At 39.2% G+C, this 18,004-nt stretch overlaps 1 protein-coding gene across 3 annotated transcripts in view; it reads left to right on the forward strand.

Annotated features, from left to right (window-relative positions):
• The window catches only part of LOC139953082 (pituitary homeobox x-like), a 66,484-nt gene extending 56,330 nt beyond the window's left edge, over window positions 1-10,154 (forward strand). For all 3 annotated transcript variants that reach the window (XM_071952484.1, XM_071952485.1, XM_071952486.1), the window contains one exon: window positions 6,316-10,154. In XM_071952484.1, coding sequence (XP_071808585.1) covers window positions 6,316-6,837 — 522 coding nt within the window. In that variant the 3' untranslated portion in view covers window positions 6,838-10,154. The remainder of the gene's footprint in view (window positions 1-6,315) is intronic.
• Window positions 10,155-18,004: the final 7,850 nt, after the last annotated feature.

The following is an 18,004-nucleotide window of genomic DNA, read 5'->3' on the forward strand; positions in this document are numbered from 1 at the left end:
GCATAGTTAATATTAAATTATATTCCATATTCTAGATACACTTTAACATTAGGTTCTAAATAAAGGGTTTTGACATCATTGGTCATTTTGAAAGTATTTGACTGTTCACAATGAACCGAGGCTCTTGGAGCCCAACATACAGACAATAATCGAACAATCACACAAATAAACAAGGAGACAAAACAGGACAAACAACAAAGACGACAGACGGAACAATCAAGTCAGAGTCGAAAAAGGAATAATGACAAATGTAATTAAATCAAATTTCAAACCTTATTGGATGAGATTAAATCGAACGGCAAAAGCACCAACCTTGCTTCTCCGCTGTAGGTCTTTGTCCCAGCACTGTTATTTACCCCTGAAGGCCAACTCGACCCAAATGATTAACTACTCTGGAACTCCATCCCTCAAGCATTCGCTCTTCATTCAGAAGAAGAAGGTGCCATTTTTAATTGAGATTGATAATTCGTTCATGGAAGAATGTTTTTTACTCTTACGACTTTTCTCAAAATAAAGACGAGCTGTAGAGAGGAAATAAGGTTGACAAGTGAGCAAGGTTGAATTTTAGATTTATAATACGACCCCACAAAGCAACTACAGTAATGTGTCATTATTAGTAAGAATTATACTTCGTAGAACCCGTGTTTCAATCTCGGCCGAAATGGAGATAATTATTTCCCACAATGGATCTGGGCTTAGCAAGAAATTACTCGAATTAGTCTAGACGTGGAGGTCGAATATGAAATGGATCAAGTTTGATTTATTACACTTGGATTTAGATGACTTAATAGTTTAGTTTGTGTTATTATTATTATTAATCATAGGAATGCAGAAGTGTTTACAATATGTCATCTGTAGAAAGCTGTTTACCACCCCAGGGGAAAAACGCAAGTGCGTTTAACGAAAAACAAAATGTGAAGCGCTAGGGATAGCCAGAAACTTCTTGCCAAAACTCAAAAAACTTGTTTTAATTTGCTCATTAAATCTATCAATTGATGACATTTATAGGTTTCAAATTAACTCTTAATAAGGGACAAAGAATAAAATGCCAGCACTTAAAGGCAGTGGACACTATTGGTAATTACTCAAAATAATAACTAGCATAAAACCACACTTGGTAGCGAGTAATGGGAAGAGGTTGATAGTATAAAACATTGTGAGAAACGGCTCCCTCTAAAGTAACGTAGTTTTCGAGCAAGAAGTAATTTTCCACGAATTTGATTTCGTGACCTCAGATTTAGAATTTGAGGTCATGAAATCAAGCATCAGAAAGCACACAACTTCGTGTGACAAGGGTGTTTTTTTGTTCCATTATTATCTCGCAACTTTGACGACCAATATTGAGCTCAAGTTTTCACAGGTTTGTTATGTTATGCATATATTGAGATACACCAAGCATGCCAAGTGAGAAGACTGGTCTTTGACAGTTACCAATAGTGTCCACTGTCTTTAATCCTATACATTTTTACTGTAGCCTTAGATTTTGCTTTCCTATTCGATCAAAGTAGTAGTAATAATACAGTCTAGACCAAGTGTGGTAGACTGAAATGTCAAAGACGGTACAGTCGGGAATCCCTGGATAGGGATGGGTGGGGTTGGGTGGGGTTGGGTGGGGTTGGTGGGGTTGGGTGGGGTTGGGTGGGGTTGGGTGGGGTTGGGTGGGGATGGGGGAGAGGGATCTAGCCTACAACTCATCCCCTCCCGAAATTACGCAAGCCACAAGTTATGAATTAGGCATAGGGTGATGTTTGCAAACCACAAAATCCTGCCGATGCAGTGTTTTAGTTTTTTCCATAAACTAACTAGAGCCCCCCCCCCCCCAATCCCTCACTTAAGTCCAAGTATTTTATCGACCAAGATAACAAAGTAAGGGTTAATTACCACACACATCCTGCACACACAAATGTCTTCACAGGACAAACTTGCCACCATGTTATCACCGCCATTGCTCCCCCCCCCCGAGCTGCTGACGTCACGGTGACGACATTTTGTCTGCAATGTTAATTGCCTTCGCTAATGAGACGCTCATTAAAAATGGATTCAAACAATGAAAGAATAATGAGGAGGCATTGTGACAAGCAGAAGATAAATGACTTACAAAACGTGAACGTTGGACAGTCGAGTAGTTTTTACAATAATTTATTGTGTACTACCCCTCCCTCGAATTATTCGATGCAAAGTACATCTTCTACCCACTCCCCTCTTAAAAAAATATAAACATTAAATGTAATTCTTAAATATAATGAAAAACCAATATATACAGAAAAGAGAAATTGGATAAAAAAAATTATGTGTACCAATTTTGAGATACTATTTCGTCCGAACATGTTTACATTATAATAAATCATATTAAACAAAATTGCTAAATAAATAAATAAAAATACACAATACATTAGTTTATTAATAGATATCTAAATATAGATTGTAAGTAAAAAGCAACTGTTTCAATACGGTTTTTAAATCTCAAATTGCCTAATCCAAGGCAACAAGTCCCCTTACTTCTAAACTAGAATATGGAATAGAATTTACTTCTCCAAAAACAAGTTTACATTTAACTTCATCAAAGCGTGTAAACTATAGTTTGCTAGTCAATTACGGAAAAAGCCTTCATTCAGTGCCACTGTTTCATTGTGTTGTTGTTGTTGTTGTTGTTGCTGTCGTTGTTGTGGTGTCTGCAACAAGATATTACCTTTCATTATTAATTGGACAACATCTCTTTGTGAAACTGTAGCATTTGTTGTATTTCAGCCAGGGCGCTGTACTTTTGTTTGTATGTCTTTTAATAGGCTTCATCAAAGTAATTATCTTAATGAATGTACTGTTTCACCTACGAAGCCCAATCGATCATAAATTTAGCAATGCCAGTTCAGACATGGTTATGAGAACATGACGACTGTTCTGTGATCACTTCACATTCATGCATGGAACAGCTTGCTTGTTTCATGATTAATAATACCAGAATGATGGCGCTGTACGTAATGAACATGAAACGTTTTCCTGAAAGGTCGTATGACATCATATTGCGTGTTTGTTGTGTCTGGGGGCTCCGTCAAAGGCAATATCTCGTACTGTATTCAATGAGTTTGGAGCGTCTCAAATGTTGAACTTCATTCTGCTAGCGGCTTATATCAATTAGCCCAATTAGCTTAGCACCTAATTGGTTCATTTACTGACAGTTTTCGTTCTTATAAGCCGCTAATAACCAGTCAGGGCAGAGGTCAGGGTACACGTGGAATGGTATCATTTTAAAAATTGAACACACTTTTGTTCATGTAATTTTGTTTTTTTAATAATTGTATAGTCTCCATCTTAGGAATTGAGCCTACTGACATACAGTGGTCTACAAATAATTGAAAGTGTAGGTAACAGCAACAGACATTGACATTTTAATTATGTGATTTTCGGTTTGGGAATAATATGTTTCCCGACTGAAAATGTTTTTTGAAATCGCATTTGACACACCTGATACTTCACGGAGGCAACGAAGACGATTGCCTCCATGCCCCCTGGTCATTGCCTTGGTGCCCTTTGAAACTCCCCAGTAGAAATAAACAAGTTCCTCGTATAGGGTCCCATTCATAATGGGTGCCCTTTAGCAAGCAGAAAATGCCTTGGTGTCCTTGCCCTTTCACAACGAAGCATACAAGCCTGACATGAACAAGTTCGAGTTTTATATTAGCATCTAAATTGCTTTGCAGTCGAACTTTACATGCCCTCTTTTGTAAAAAAAAAAAACCACGTGACTGTAGCATTAATATCTTGTTCAATTTGAGTGTCAATCAAAGTTTATGCGGAAACCGTATCAATAGATTCGAAAAATTTGATGTGACACACAAAGACACGACAAAAAAGTAGAGTCAAAAATTTGAGACAATTAGATAAATTATTTGTGTTTTATTATAATTAGCAATAATAACATGTCTAGCACTTTAACACAATTACTCATATGAGAAACCATGTTCCAAATTGCTGAGTTGCAAGAACAGATTTGAAAACAGATTTGAAATCTCGAATATGGTGCTCTGAACTAAATCTCAATATTCCAACCACAACAACTAAAATATCATTACAAAGTACACACGTTCCCAAACAGCAAAATGTCAAAAGCCAATGTACGACCACACCACACCACCACTATGCCTTTCATGGCATCACAGGTCCCGCCTAGCCGTTTAGCCGCATGGCGGATCTCAAATCGTCCGTTGCGAGACATCTCGACCCTTGTTATGCTAAATCAGTGTACGGTCTATCGGCTTTAAGTCTCCCGGGGGTTGTTCTGTCTTTCGACCGCTGATACTCCGTGACAGACGGGGATTCAATGACACAAAAAGTCTCTTAATTTAGTGTTGCCTCTTAAAGTCGCTTAGGGGATTTAAGTGTAAATTAGCTATCATGTACAAGGAGAGAGTATGATCTGTGCTAGGGCTGTCCTAGAAGTTGCTGGGGACAATTTGTTATCATGCCGGTAGGGTTGGGTCCATCGCTCAAGGTGAAAGAGCCAAGCTGCGGAGTTTTTTTCAACGCACGGTCATGAAAGTTATATGAGTTTTTCTGTCTGTAAAGTGCAGACCTTGGGAGAGGGAAAAAACTCCACGACTGGTCGTATTAAAATTGCGCATACATAAATGTATGGGTATTTTTAAATTATAATATACAGGTATTTTATAAATGTATTTATTTACACCAATGGAAGAGTTTGAATTATTAAAATTGGTTAATGGATGGTGGAAAATAAACTGGATGAATTGTGGTTGAAATTCTCTTAGCAGTTTGACCGTGCCGACCATTTACATTACATAGTTTTAACTTTATGAGTTTCATATAATATGGGTCAGATATGTACTTTAGCAAATTGTATTGATGGGGCAAATTCATTCTGAAAAAAGGGTCACCATACGTACAGGGCTATGATTAAAAAGGATAAAACTTTATTTAATACTTGTGTTTGGGATAAGGCTTTGAGATAGGTGATGTGGTATGTGTTGTAGTTTGGGTTAGTTGGGGGTTAGGGGTGGAGTAGGGATTGGGTGCGTTTCGGGTTGGGGTAGCGTTGGGCTAGATGAGGGTGGTTGGGGTTGCAGTGGACAACGGGTAAACAGTTGTAGTTTATGGGTAAGGGGTTGGAATGGGGTTGCAGTTTTTGTGGTATGGGTTGAGAGCTGAGGGGGTCGATTACGAACTTTAAATACAGCAGAGAGAGAAGCATCACCAGTTTTTTTTCAAAACTTTCATTGTTATAGTTTTCTCTGAAACGTGCTTACCTAATCTCATGAACTTTCTACATGTTACATCAGCATTTGTTTATTGTTCATGTATTACTGCAAAATCGGTAAGTCGGATCACCTACAAGAAATATCCCAAATAAAAGAGCGCCAGTGCACTGCACTTTTAGGACTTCTCGTCCGTAATCCCGTTCGGAAGCCAGCACCTGAATTGGGGTCATAGGGTGCGCCGTGCGTGAACGGGTCCAGACGGTATGCTCGTTTGGACTATGTGTGTCTTACGTCGGTAAAAATTAATTATAAACATATAGTTTTTCGCGGTTGTGTTTGTTCATGGCGACCGACATGCCTAAAAGGTCATCTAAAAAAACGAAATTTAAAACAAGTTTGAGATATTTGTCTTTATCTAATGTTGTTAGGTGTTACGTGATCTTTATAAACCATCTATCAAGGTTATTATAATGATTTCAACACTAGTTAACATCGCTTGCTAATTTGGGTTGTTCTGGACGTCGTTACAGATATAAAACACATGGTAAATTCAGCATTGTTCATGTCGATCGACTTTAACCACCAGCTCTATACACAAATTAAATTTGTTTACCTAAATATAATTAAGTACTCTTTGATAATCTGTTTAGGATTTGTTTTTATAATTACCGTTTTCCAGCCCCATCCCCTCTCCCCCAAATCCATCATCAGGATTTGATGAAACATCTAATAAAGCATTTTACACAAAAATAGTCTCAAAGTACACCGCTATAACTGGAGCAGCTGCCCGTTGCTGGTGCGTCCGTGCCGACCCCATCGCCGATCAAAATCCCGGCCGTTGTATGATTACTTTCCTCCCGATGGGAATTGAAGCTCTAGCTCCCAACTACCTCGGAGTAGTTGACACAGGCGATAATATTACCCTGTAATTCGAGCCTCAATGAAACAGGAACGTTACACCCCCGACCAACGCACCCAGCTCTAAATCCCCTCACAAGTCATGTACATGTAAACGAACACCCCTCACTACTGGATTTAATATTGATTTTTAATTAAGGGTTTATTTACATGTGCTTGCTCTTCTTATTTTGTATCTTATCAGGTCTGGTTCAAGAACCGACGAGCCAAGTGGAGGAAGAGGGAACGCAATCAGCTGAACGAACTCAAGAACGGGTTTGGTTCCCAGTTCAACGGCTTGATGCAACCGTTCGATGATGGGCTCTACTCCGGGTACTCCTACAACAACTGGGCCGCGAAATCCGCCAACTCCCTGAGTTCTAAAGGTTTTCCATGGACATTGAACACAGTGAATCCGCTTTCCGGAGTCTCCAACCAACCCATGTGTTTCAACTCACAGACTACCATGAGTTCTAGTTTCCCAACGACACCGGTGAACGGTGTGATGAGCCATCAGAACCTGAACAATTCACCCGGGGCTGCGGCGTGCCCGTACGCCTCAGTGCCGGCCTCTCCGTACGTCTACCGGGAGCCTTGCTCGAGTAGTATTGCCTCCCTTCGCCTTAAAGCCAAGCAACATTCCGGAATGGGAAGCTTCAGTTATCCAGTCAGACAAAGTCCAACATTATCAGCATGTCAATACGCAGGACTAAACGGACCAGCATAAACATCATTCTCACCTTGTACAAAATACACCTTTAAAACAAACAAAAATTATATTGGTTTTGATGTAAACATAAAATATTGTTAGTTCTTAGATAACACGTAGACCTTTCAGTTTAAAAACAACCTCGATCCTACTACAAAAGAGAGATGTTTTTTTTAAGACATTGAAATAGTCTACAAACAAGCTTAGGGGAATTTGCCACTTGCCCCTGGCTAAACGTTTTACAGTTACACACGTTTAAATGTTTTTTAAATGGTATTTATTTATTGCAAGGAAAGTGTAGTGTGAAAACAGCAGGTCTGTGCCCTATAGTGTCGGCCATTTTGTTTTGCCCAGACGGTCAAATTTAGAAAGACAAATGAAAGAAGAATGGTGAGATGGTTTAAGAAGGCAGAAGTTGGTACCTTTTTCCCAACAAGTGTGTATTGCAATCTTACTTGGAAGAAGGAAGGTCAAAGTTGAATCTTAGTTGACAGAGGGCCTTTGTACAACAACCTTTTTCTTATTTTAGTAGTTAAAATAATAACAATTGTGAATGCAGTATTTGGCTGACAATGTGACAGGCAGCCATTTTGGACTTCTCAACGTTATTAATCGAGGCTCCTCATGGAATGATCTGGTACCTTAATGTCATAAACGCTGGTTTTGCTATGCCGCTTATAGGCAGTCAACCTCAGTCGCTGTGTGTGGATTTCGGATTTCACTTATTTATCCATGTCATACTATCAAACGAGTACAAAACCATAAGAAAAAAACTACAATGAGAATAATTACTTTGGCGACCGTTCGATCTTGGCGATAGTAGAATCGCCGACTTTTTTCCTTAAGGGTTTTTTATTCCCCCAGTTTGGTGAACTAAAATTGCAAGAATTACATTTTATGATGTTGTAAAAAAAAAACTGGACTCATATTTAATTGTCTGTTTAATAGTTCTTACCAACAGCTGTATGGGAACTGCTTCTAAAAATGACCAAAAAACATTATCTGAAGTGGAAATAAAAACTCATCCCGCGTGGTCCTTTGGAGGGTTTTTAACAATGTGTTCGTGGTCACGTGATGGCCTTACTTGGCGCCTTCTAATTGGCTGAATCAGCAGCCCGGTTGTTTGACGGCTGCTGATTGGCTGAGAGGTTGCGAGGTGGCATTCACTTAAACCTAACACATTTCTTAACCCCCCCCCCTTTCTCCCTCACGCCATCCAACACCCACCAGTCCTCAAATCACCCTATAACACCTACCATCATCCCGAACTGACTTGTCGTACACATTTTGTAATTATCGGCTTTCGCCCTGAGCCGTTTTGTAAATTACTTGTTGGTGAAAAAATTAATTGATCCTCAATCGCCTGGAACGATTGTGTAATTAAAGGACCTTAGAGAGAAAATGGCGGGAAAAAGAGGCGCGAAAAAACGTTGACAGACGGCATGCTTGGTAATTTGTTTCCTTGAAGAGATTAAGAATGACGTCATTTTGTGACAGTTCAAGATTCAAACGTGTGCTATAGTTTTTATTAGACACATAAATCATGAAACGCATGGTGGTTGAATGACCAAATCTCCATTATTATTTTACAGTTGCTGTGTGTTCACTCGCATCAATTGCCTATGTTCAGCTTTTATTAAATTATTGTATGTTCGATTGTTGGTAATTGTTTTGTTTTTGTTGTTTAATTATTGTAGGTTTTCACGGTCAATTTCAGTAAAAATTAAATAAGTTGACCAGCCTCTTGCAAATAGCATTTACAAAATTGAATGAGCCTTGCGGCCTTACTCTTTTTGACTGTGAATGCTGATTGAATGAAGCATTCATTTTCAAATAAAATTAAAATGAGCCGGGTGTTAAATTTCATGATTATTTTTAATTTGCCGTGGGAGTCTAAACTAATATTATTTTGGGTTTTTTTTTTTTTTTGCACAAGTACTACGCACTCATGGTTATATCTTAGTATGTTTTAAAACGTTTTATTTGTTTGTCTGTTATTTTATTTTATTTCAATTGTTTTCAGTTTCTTTCACCTCCCACCTCCCTGTAACAATTATACTCAAACATTAATACAAGTGATTCATTGGGCAGCCAAATTATTTCTTTTGTTTACATTTTCGGACTTACCTTTGAGGGAAGTGACAATTGCACGTGTTTTATGACTGATTTGTGATTTTTGGAACAATTTTAACACTTACAAAATTAATTCACTGCAATCGGATTTGCATTTTGAAAATATTTCTTTGTTTTCTAAAGACTTTCATTCGGTCAACATAAAAACATAATCTGAATGGTTTGAGTTCAGGAGTTCAAGAAATTAATATTGAAACAATCTTGTCTAGGAGAAAAATTAAATATTGGATTTCTTTCTTTAAATAAGCTTTTTTGTGGAAGTCCATCCAAACATGCCTGAAGGGTATTAATAAGCTATGGTCGGTTTACAGTGATTTGCCGGTACAGACGTATCATTGCCTGCGTAAAGACTGTACTGTATTTATTATAATTGTAAAGTGTTTTGGATTTTAGTGAAACCAAAATACGTGTACATATTTTCTAAGGTTTTTTTTTTTTTGGCTAAGTAATGGAAAAAATGTTTTCAGTTTTCTGTTGATTGTTCGTTGTCATCCTACCACTACATCCATTGACGCTGGGTGCTTCTATTCTGTGATTTTCTCTCAGAGCAAAACATCCATTGTTGCAGTTAAAATGAAACACACCCAGAAATAGAACATGAAGCTATTTGCCCAGCACTCTCAGCTGTGAAAAACATGCAAATGTTTCGCTTGATCGATTCAAGTTGTTTGATATAACAGAACCTTCAGTGTCAGTTCCGCTGTCAGCGCATGTCAAACTGTGTGAGAAGTTATCATTTTAACATTCCCGATTTTGGGAATCCGTCAATTTGAAAAATGATCGAGGTGAACCCAATTTCCACATTGTCGGCATTACTACGCAAATTTATACAAGTATGACCTCTGACCTACCCTGTTCATAAGCTGTCCAGACGACTATTTGCTGTTACCTCCTATGTTCTTCACGAATTACGTCACACAATTTTGATAACAAAGTATTCAAAACGTGGCAACTTTCCGAACAAAATGTCAATTCTTGCTCTTTAAATATCTCGAAATTTGTGTTTCGCTAATTGTTTAGCGGCAGTTTTTGTTGAGGAAAAATAGCCATCGGGTTCTATACAAAATAAAAACACACACATGAAACGGCCGTATAGGAGCACAGCATTTGATGTTAGTACTTGTCGATTATGGTACCATGACCAAAACAAATAACTGTTAACTTTTACTTCTCGAGACAGAACAATTGTGATGTTTTTATTGTGAGGATTTTCCTTTAAATCATATTTTGTTAAATATCATGAAATGAAATAAAAAAACAAATATTGAAGAAAAAAACTTTGTGTTGACTTATTAATTTGTTGTTGATGTGAAATTTGAGGCAGTTCTCCACTTGTTCTGTGATAAGTTTGTAAGTGTGACTTAAAGACACTGGACACTATTGGTAATATTGTTAAAGACTAGTCTTCACAGTTGGTGTAACTCAACATAATATGCATAAAATAACAAACCTGAGTGTGAAAGTTTGAGCTCAATCGGTCGTCGAAGTTGCGAGATAATAATGAAAGAAAAAAACCCTTGTCACACGAAAATGTGTGCTTTGAGATGCTTGATTTTGAGACCTTAAATTCTAAATCTGAGGTCTCGAAATAAAATTCGTGGAAAATTACTTCTTTCTCGAAAACTAGCATTACTTCAGAGGGAGCCGTTTCTCACAATGTTTGATACTATCAACCTCTCCCCATTACTCATTACCAAGTAGATTTTATGCTAACATTTATCTTGAGTAATTACCAATAGTGTCCACTGCCTTTCAAGACGTTTGACCAAGGCATGTTACAAGACTGGGCTTTTTTCTTCATGTTCTCGATTGTCACCATTTTGTATCAACCTATTGTATTGACAGATTGTCTAGTTGTGATATGGGAAAATAAACAAACTAACAAACAAATATCACACCAATGAGAAATGCATTCATGTTGATTGTAGTCGTTCATGGAAATGGGTTATTGAATCCATGAAAGACTTTGGTAAGCTACAGAGGCCCAGATCCTTTTCTCTTTGGACTTAATTAAGATTGGAATGCCCTGTTATAAGCAATGGTTATATTGGTCTGCCAGCCCAAATCCCTCCCAATCCTTCACTTTGGCAATTGGTTATAAAAGGACTTGGGTATTAATCTAGAACTAGTTTACTTGATACTGGTTATCAAAGTGCTATATTATTAGTATTGGATAGAGTTTATGGTATATTCGTTCTTCTTTAGAGCGTTGTGACGTCATACATGGAGCTCCGGCTTAAAGCTCCATTCAAGTTGGCAATATTACGGCTTTGACTGCGGCTCTGGCTTGAGCCTCTTTAAAAACACAAGTATGCGGCCACCACTTGGCTTTGATGCCGTAATAATATCAACAATCTGTATGTCTCCTTTGTGCCGCGTCCGCAAACTAGCACAGCAGAAGGGGAGCAGCGGAAAGTCATCAGTCCGGATTAACATGGCTTGATTGTCCGGAGTACCCATGGGAGTTCCTTGCACAAACAACTCGTGTCCGGCCGGAACCTGGGGGCAAGTCATCACCGCTCCGGCTCACAGGAATGGATCCTACGGCAGGAAATATTATTAATAGCAATACGATTGATAAACGATTGCAATTATAACTTCAAAGATGAGCTGCTGAATTTCTCCTCGATGGTCCAAAATTTCTTGAGTTTTGTGTCTTGGGTTTTTGTTTTCTGCCCGAACGACCTCGTTCCCCGGTTCATGACACGACTGAACTACCCCCGTGATCAGAGCCGTTACTCAGGGGACCGGATCCAACGTGTCACGGTGAGACGCTTGAACAGATCGTCTCCTCTCCCTAAATCAGTAATTCACCGATCACTTTGTCACACCCAAAACTGCGATTTTCCGCTCAGTAATTTTCATCCCGGATTTGCGAACACGAAAGGGTGTGATAGCCTAAACGCATGCCGTGAAACCCTCGCCACGTTTCATGGCCATGGTGTCATCATCTAGAACAAAGGCTAGTTGATTGTCTCCGTCAAATATGACATTTTCTGATTTTATAATCTCTTAACACCAATTGTGGTTGTGAATTATTATGAATCATTCAACATTTAAAGGTGACTGGAATGTTCGGTCTTCCTCATGAGTGTACACTGCTAATCCTAAGTGGGAAAGTAGCACATTCTAGGACAAGACATTACTCTTTAATGGATAAAATGGTTCGGTACTATGACCATCTGAATTGTAGTTAAATGTCAATTGATTTATTTATTTTAAATCTTTAGACTTCTACATATTGGACAGGAGCTGACAATGCTATACACAAGTAGTAAAACTGCCATCTTAAACTTCTAGATTGTATATTTGCCCCCCCCCCCCTTCTACTCCCGACCCCACCACGTCACGGTCTTGTACCCTGACCTAAACAATGGTTATAGACACCCTCCCCCAAGTCTGAATATGAATTTATTGTGTAAGATAGTCTATCTATCACGACTCCCCCCGGTTTTCTTTTGAAGTATGTAATGAACGTGATGTTGAATGTTGACTTAAGCAGCAGAGGGCATTTAATGTCAAGTTCCAATCCAAACTCCATGGAAACGGGAGAAGACGAGTCTAGATTATGCCTCACTTCCCAGCTCCCCGGGGGTCCCCCTTTCTCGCACTAATCCTCTAATTTTCAGTCCGTAACCGGGAACGAGAATCACCGCCCGAGGGCACCGGGCGATGCGCGCATTTACCCCGCCGTCGATACGCACGGTCCCCAGGCGACCTCCACGCCTTCCATCGTACCTCATCAACGTCACAATACATTCACTATTAAACTAGGCAAAATATCCTTTTCCCCTTAGCTCGTGATATACATGCCCCGTTCTCTAAGTTCTCCTCTCTCTCGATGCTAAAAAGATACTCAAACCATGCTCGACCTGACCGGCCACCTGTCTTACGAAAAAAAAAAATGAAAAAAAATTGACTAATAGTTTTTAATGCATGAACGCAGCAATGGGGTATTTTTATTATTCATGACTAAAACATCCCTCTGTTGGGGTTTTTTGTTGTTTTGCCGGGACCTCACCAGACGGGACCCTCAGCGGCTGCCTCGGGATGGGGTCGCACGTTGAGTTGATAGGACCATCCCGGTATCCAGTCATGACGATCTAAAGCCAACCATCTCAGAATCCCAAAGGATCTCAAGGCACACAAAAGGCGCAATTACACGTAGGGGGGGGGGAATTCTCAGGTCGGTAGAGAGGATAAAATGACGGCGTTCTCTTTCTCCCTCTCTGTGATGGACTGTGATGATTATGTCTTAATTCCATCATCTGGCCACGTTTTTCTCTCTCTCGATAAAGGACAAGCAATTAAGGAGGTTTAGTGCTGATGGCAACCAAAACGGAAATGAGAAATGGTGTTTATCATTTAATTGTGTTTAAGACATTATTAGGGTGGCTGTAGATAAGTGCTAAGACAATGACCACTTACTATACATTTTTAACAATAGGACACCAGAGCGGTAAAGATTCATTCCAATCTCTTATTTGAAAATGTCTTCTTTTTGTGTCTGCACATGATCTTATGTGCCAAAAGGGAAATACATTTCTGTAAATTTTATGCGGACAATAAAATCTAATTATAATTCTATTGTTCTTGTTTGATGGATTTCCTTTTCAACTAAGAAGAAAAAGAAGAAGACGCTCTAAGTCTACAAGAAACCATCTCAACTCCTTAGTACTATGCAGCGCCAGAAACCGAACTCGATCCCAAATTGATAGTAAGTTCACATAAATAGACCCTACTCTAGAAGGTGCCATTTTACTCCTGAGTAATGAGAAGTCACGACGGGTTAAGTACAAAACCACAACCGGGACTCCAACCCACACCCCGTGAGATTGGTGTCTTGAAAAACTTGCGAATAGTCCAACGGATTTTTTTTTTCTTCTTTTTTTTAGGTTGAGTGGCGTGTTTGGGGGGGGGGGGGTGTTCTTTGCACATTTGTTTGTTGTTTGTTTGTTGTTGTTTGTTTTGTATTTTACATCCCCTATATCCTTTTTTGTTAAAGATCTCAATGTTAGTTTCTTAACAGTAATCATCAACGGCACCAATTATTTGTATATTTTGATCTTTATCTTAATCCTGGTATTACAGCATATCCAGCGAACAACAGAAGAGTTACAGTTGCATTTTTCCCTCCATCATCCAAAAACCCTCCCCCGTCCCCCTTCATTTTGCCCATAATAGCCCAGCATAAGCTTTCTATTGAACTCCAAGATTGTATGGGTTTGGCATAAATCGTTGGTGCTCATCGGAGCGCGACTCTGCCTGTCGCCACCCGTCAGATCGCATGAATGCAAGGGGTAGTTCACCAAGAGGACATCGCAGCACCTCCAGCGACTCCGGATCCCAAACTCCAACGGTAAGCCTGGGATCCTCTTTATTCAAACCTCTATAAACTTTGACATTATCAGTATCCTACGTGCAGTTTTACCACTCAACCATGTCCCTTGCTACCCCTTGCTCTAAATTTCTCCCCGGAATTGCAACACCACAACACACACACCTGTCAACAGCTACCCATGCGTGAACTATTAGGAGAAAAAAACTAATAACTCCTTGAGTATGACTACAAACACTTATGCCCCAGGCCACTGTCAATATTTTTTCTATAGAAACTTCTGATCATACCAGTGACTCTTCGTATTTTTTCTTTCATTTTTGTTCTTTCTGACTCTTTTGAAGTCGACATTCAACGGTTACCCTTTGTGAATGACGTTACATCATTGCTTGATAAATTATTGCACACCAACCACTTGCCGCCATCTTTATTACCAGAGTCTTTGTTAGTTTCCAAAATAACTAAGATTTATGGGATAAGATAAGTAAAAATGCAGTGGACACTATTGGTAACTACTCAAAATAATTATTATCATAAAACCTTCCTTGGTAACGGGTAATGGGGAGCTGTTGGTAGTATAAAACACTGGGAGAAACGGCTCCCTCTGAAGTGACATAGTTGTATTTTCCACCAGTTTGATTTCAAGACCTCAGATTTAGAATTTGAGGTCTCGAAATCAAGAATCTGAAAGCACACAACTTTGTGTGACAAGAGTGTTTTTTTTTTCTCATTCATATCTTGCAAATTCGACGACCAATTGAGCTCAAATTTTCACAAGTTTGTTATTTTATGCATATGTTGAGATTCACCAAGTGAGACGACTTGTCTTTGACAATTACCAATAGTGTCCAGTGTCTTTAAAGTAGTATCAGTTTAGTTCTGGTTTGAGCTATTTAATTCAAAATAACTAAGATTTGTGGCATAAGATTAGTCAATTGACCCTCCAAATAAGTAGTGCTATACCCAATCCCCCCAAAAATGTAAAGATTTGTGGGATAACATTAGTCAAAACGTACCCTCAAAGGTAGTAGTGCTGGATTGAGTTATACCCAATCCAAACACTGCAAGATAAGTGGGTTTTTAAAATGTACTCCAAAGTAGTATAAGTTTAGTACTGGATTTACCTCTACCCAATCCAAAATAAATGTATTAATATTTGTGGGGTAAGATTAGTCAAAATGTACCCTACAGAGTATAGTATCAGTGGGTGCGTTCGTTTAGCTTCCCTGGGTCGATCCCGGTGTGTGGTGGTTTTTTTTCCCCAGGACGAACGTGGGTAATTATCTGCACACGTCCGTCCTGTGAAAAAAAACGCCACACAGGGAAGCTAAACGAACGCACCCTGTAAGTAATGGATTGGAACTGGTCTCTAATCACTGGGTATGATTGCCAAGCGGTTCAAACACACTGCTCTAGAAGGGTCGTGGGTTCGAGTCAAAGATTATCATCGCCCATGATGCCTTCACTATTATAGCGCTCTATTGTAAGAACGTAAAATATGCGCAGGCGCCTTTCAATGGGTGAACGCTTAGTTGCTGCAATGGTCTTTGTGTATTGTTCCTGGAATGTACAATTCACGCTTTGTTTCCCCGTCTGGGGACTGCGGTTCTAACCCAACCATGGTGAAATAATAAAGAGAGACCATTCCGGGCCTATTCTGCAAGTCAGGATGCTCTAAACTTTCTTTCCACTGCTTTGCATAAGATTCTACTTTCGATCGACCTTTGAATTGTGCAGAATTTGTGCCGGCAGGAAGTCGATGCTCTGTTGTCGTTGTTGTTGCTGTTGTCGTTGTTGTTGCTGTTGTTGTTTTGTAAACATAGGACGCTAAGTCACACTGTTCGTTAAGTTGGCATGGAGATTTTATCTTTATTTCCATTGTCTGGTGTTCATATCCCACCCTGGCCGACTTGCATATACTGTGACCTTCACCGTGTACTGGGTTCAAATACCATCCTGTCATTCTTGAACGGACAGTGTCCGTCAAAGCGTGAACAATTGCTTACTTATGATTTAATTGGAGAACATGTTTGGGCTTCCGTATTTGTGAGGGGGGGGGGATCGAAGGTCGATCTAAGTTTTGTGGTGCACTCATTTCTCAATAGTTAGGTTTATTATTATCATATTGGCATTCCATTGTGCCGACCCAGTTACCGGTGTGGACAGTCACCCGTGCAAGGATAATAATTAATTAAACTTATATTTTGTAGCTTAATCATAACCACTTTAAGGACAATCAACAAAAGACAAAAACACAAGAAATAACTCAATGTCCTTAATAGCTTCCCCCCGCCTCATCCTAGACACAAACATACACACACCCGCGCACTCATTCGTACTTTTAATAATAACACGGTAGAGCGAAACAAAGTAAATAAATATAAAACATGAATTTTTAAATGGGTTAAAAGATATAAAAAAAAAATACCCTCAAAACGTTGCATGCATGATGGGTTTTGCTCTTGATCTAGACACGCCGACTCCAAAATGCCTGCCGTATGGTGAGAGTATTTTCCGGGTGGGACTTTGAGAGAAAGTGCCCCTGAACTACTCGGAATATTCACCGCAGAGGGCTCGTAAATTTCATTTATACAAGCTGTTGTAAAACGCTTGAATGGGTTCGGTTGTTATAGGGCAAGTCTAACAGTCTGACTGGTACCCGTTTCACTGGCACCCGTTTCACGGGCACCTAGAACTACAACTTCTCAATAATCGAAGACAAAGAAAAGGTTTTTGCTTAAAACCATACCTGGCTTATTAAGAGAATAAATTTTCTAATCATTCCTCATTTTTTTTTTTTTTTTTTTTTAACCCACAAAATATTACACAAGAAATACTATACATTTATAGTAACCACCCGCATTTTAAACACTTGCAATAATTTCCCTTGTTTGATTTACCTGCTGGTACATGACGGAAGTCAACCAGCTCATTTTAAAAACACTGGACATTATTGGCAATTACTTCACATAACTGTTAGCATAAAAACTTACTTGGTAACGAGCAATGAATATCAATTGATAGACTAAATTGTTGTGAGAAACGGCTCCCTCTGAAGTAACGTAGTTTTGAGCAAAACTTTACTTTCTCACTCAAATAAATTCCGGCGTGAACTGTTTTATTCGGAATTTGAAAGCACACAAGTTTGTACAACAATGGTGGTCTTTCTTTCAATACACTCTTTATTATTATTATTATTATTATTATTACTTTTTTTTTTTTGGGGGGGGGACCTTACATCTGCTATCTGCTAAATTACTTCTAAATGAAATGTTTACCATCATGCTTTGTCCATATCATACGTTGCTGTAGGTTTCTAACAAAATAAGCTTTATTGCCAATAATTTTAAGAGTGATTACCAAACGTTGATTCCCTTTAATCCATCCAGCCACAACCGACAAAAAAAAGGCAGCCACCCTCCCTTCTAACTTTGCCTTTCGTACGCTTAGACGTTGGTGTAAAGCATCATCGTTAAAGTCCCCTGCTCCCCCTTGCCCCGCCCCCTCTGGCTCCCACTCTCCCTTAAACAAAATCCACCGATCCAGATAAGTTGTCAAAGGTGTTCAAAAGCTTTTACACTCTGTTTCATTCGGCGTTTCATATCGCTGCATTCATTAAGATGAAAGTGCCGACTAACTATCTACCCCCCCCCCCCCACCCCTTTAAATAACCGGATGGCCTGTTTCAGCGGGACCATAATAGACCCAAGTCCG

This window comes from Asterias amurensis, chromosome 21, assembly GCF_032118995.1.
Source record: "Asterias amurensis chromosome 21, ASM3211899v1".
NCBI classification, from domain to species: domain Eukaryota; kingdom Metazoa; phylum Echinodermata; class Asteroidea; order Forcipulatida; family Asteriidae; genus Asterias; species Asterias amurensis.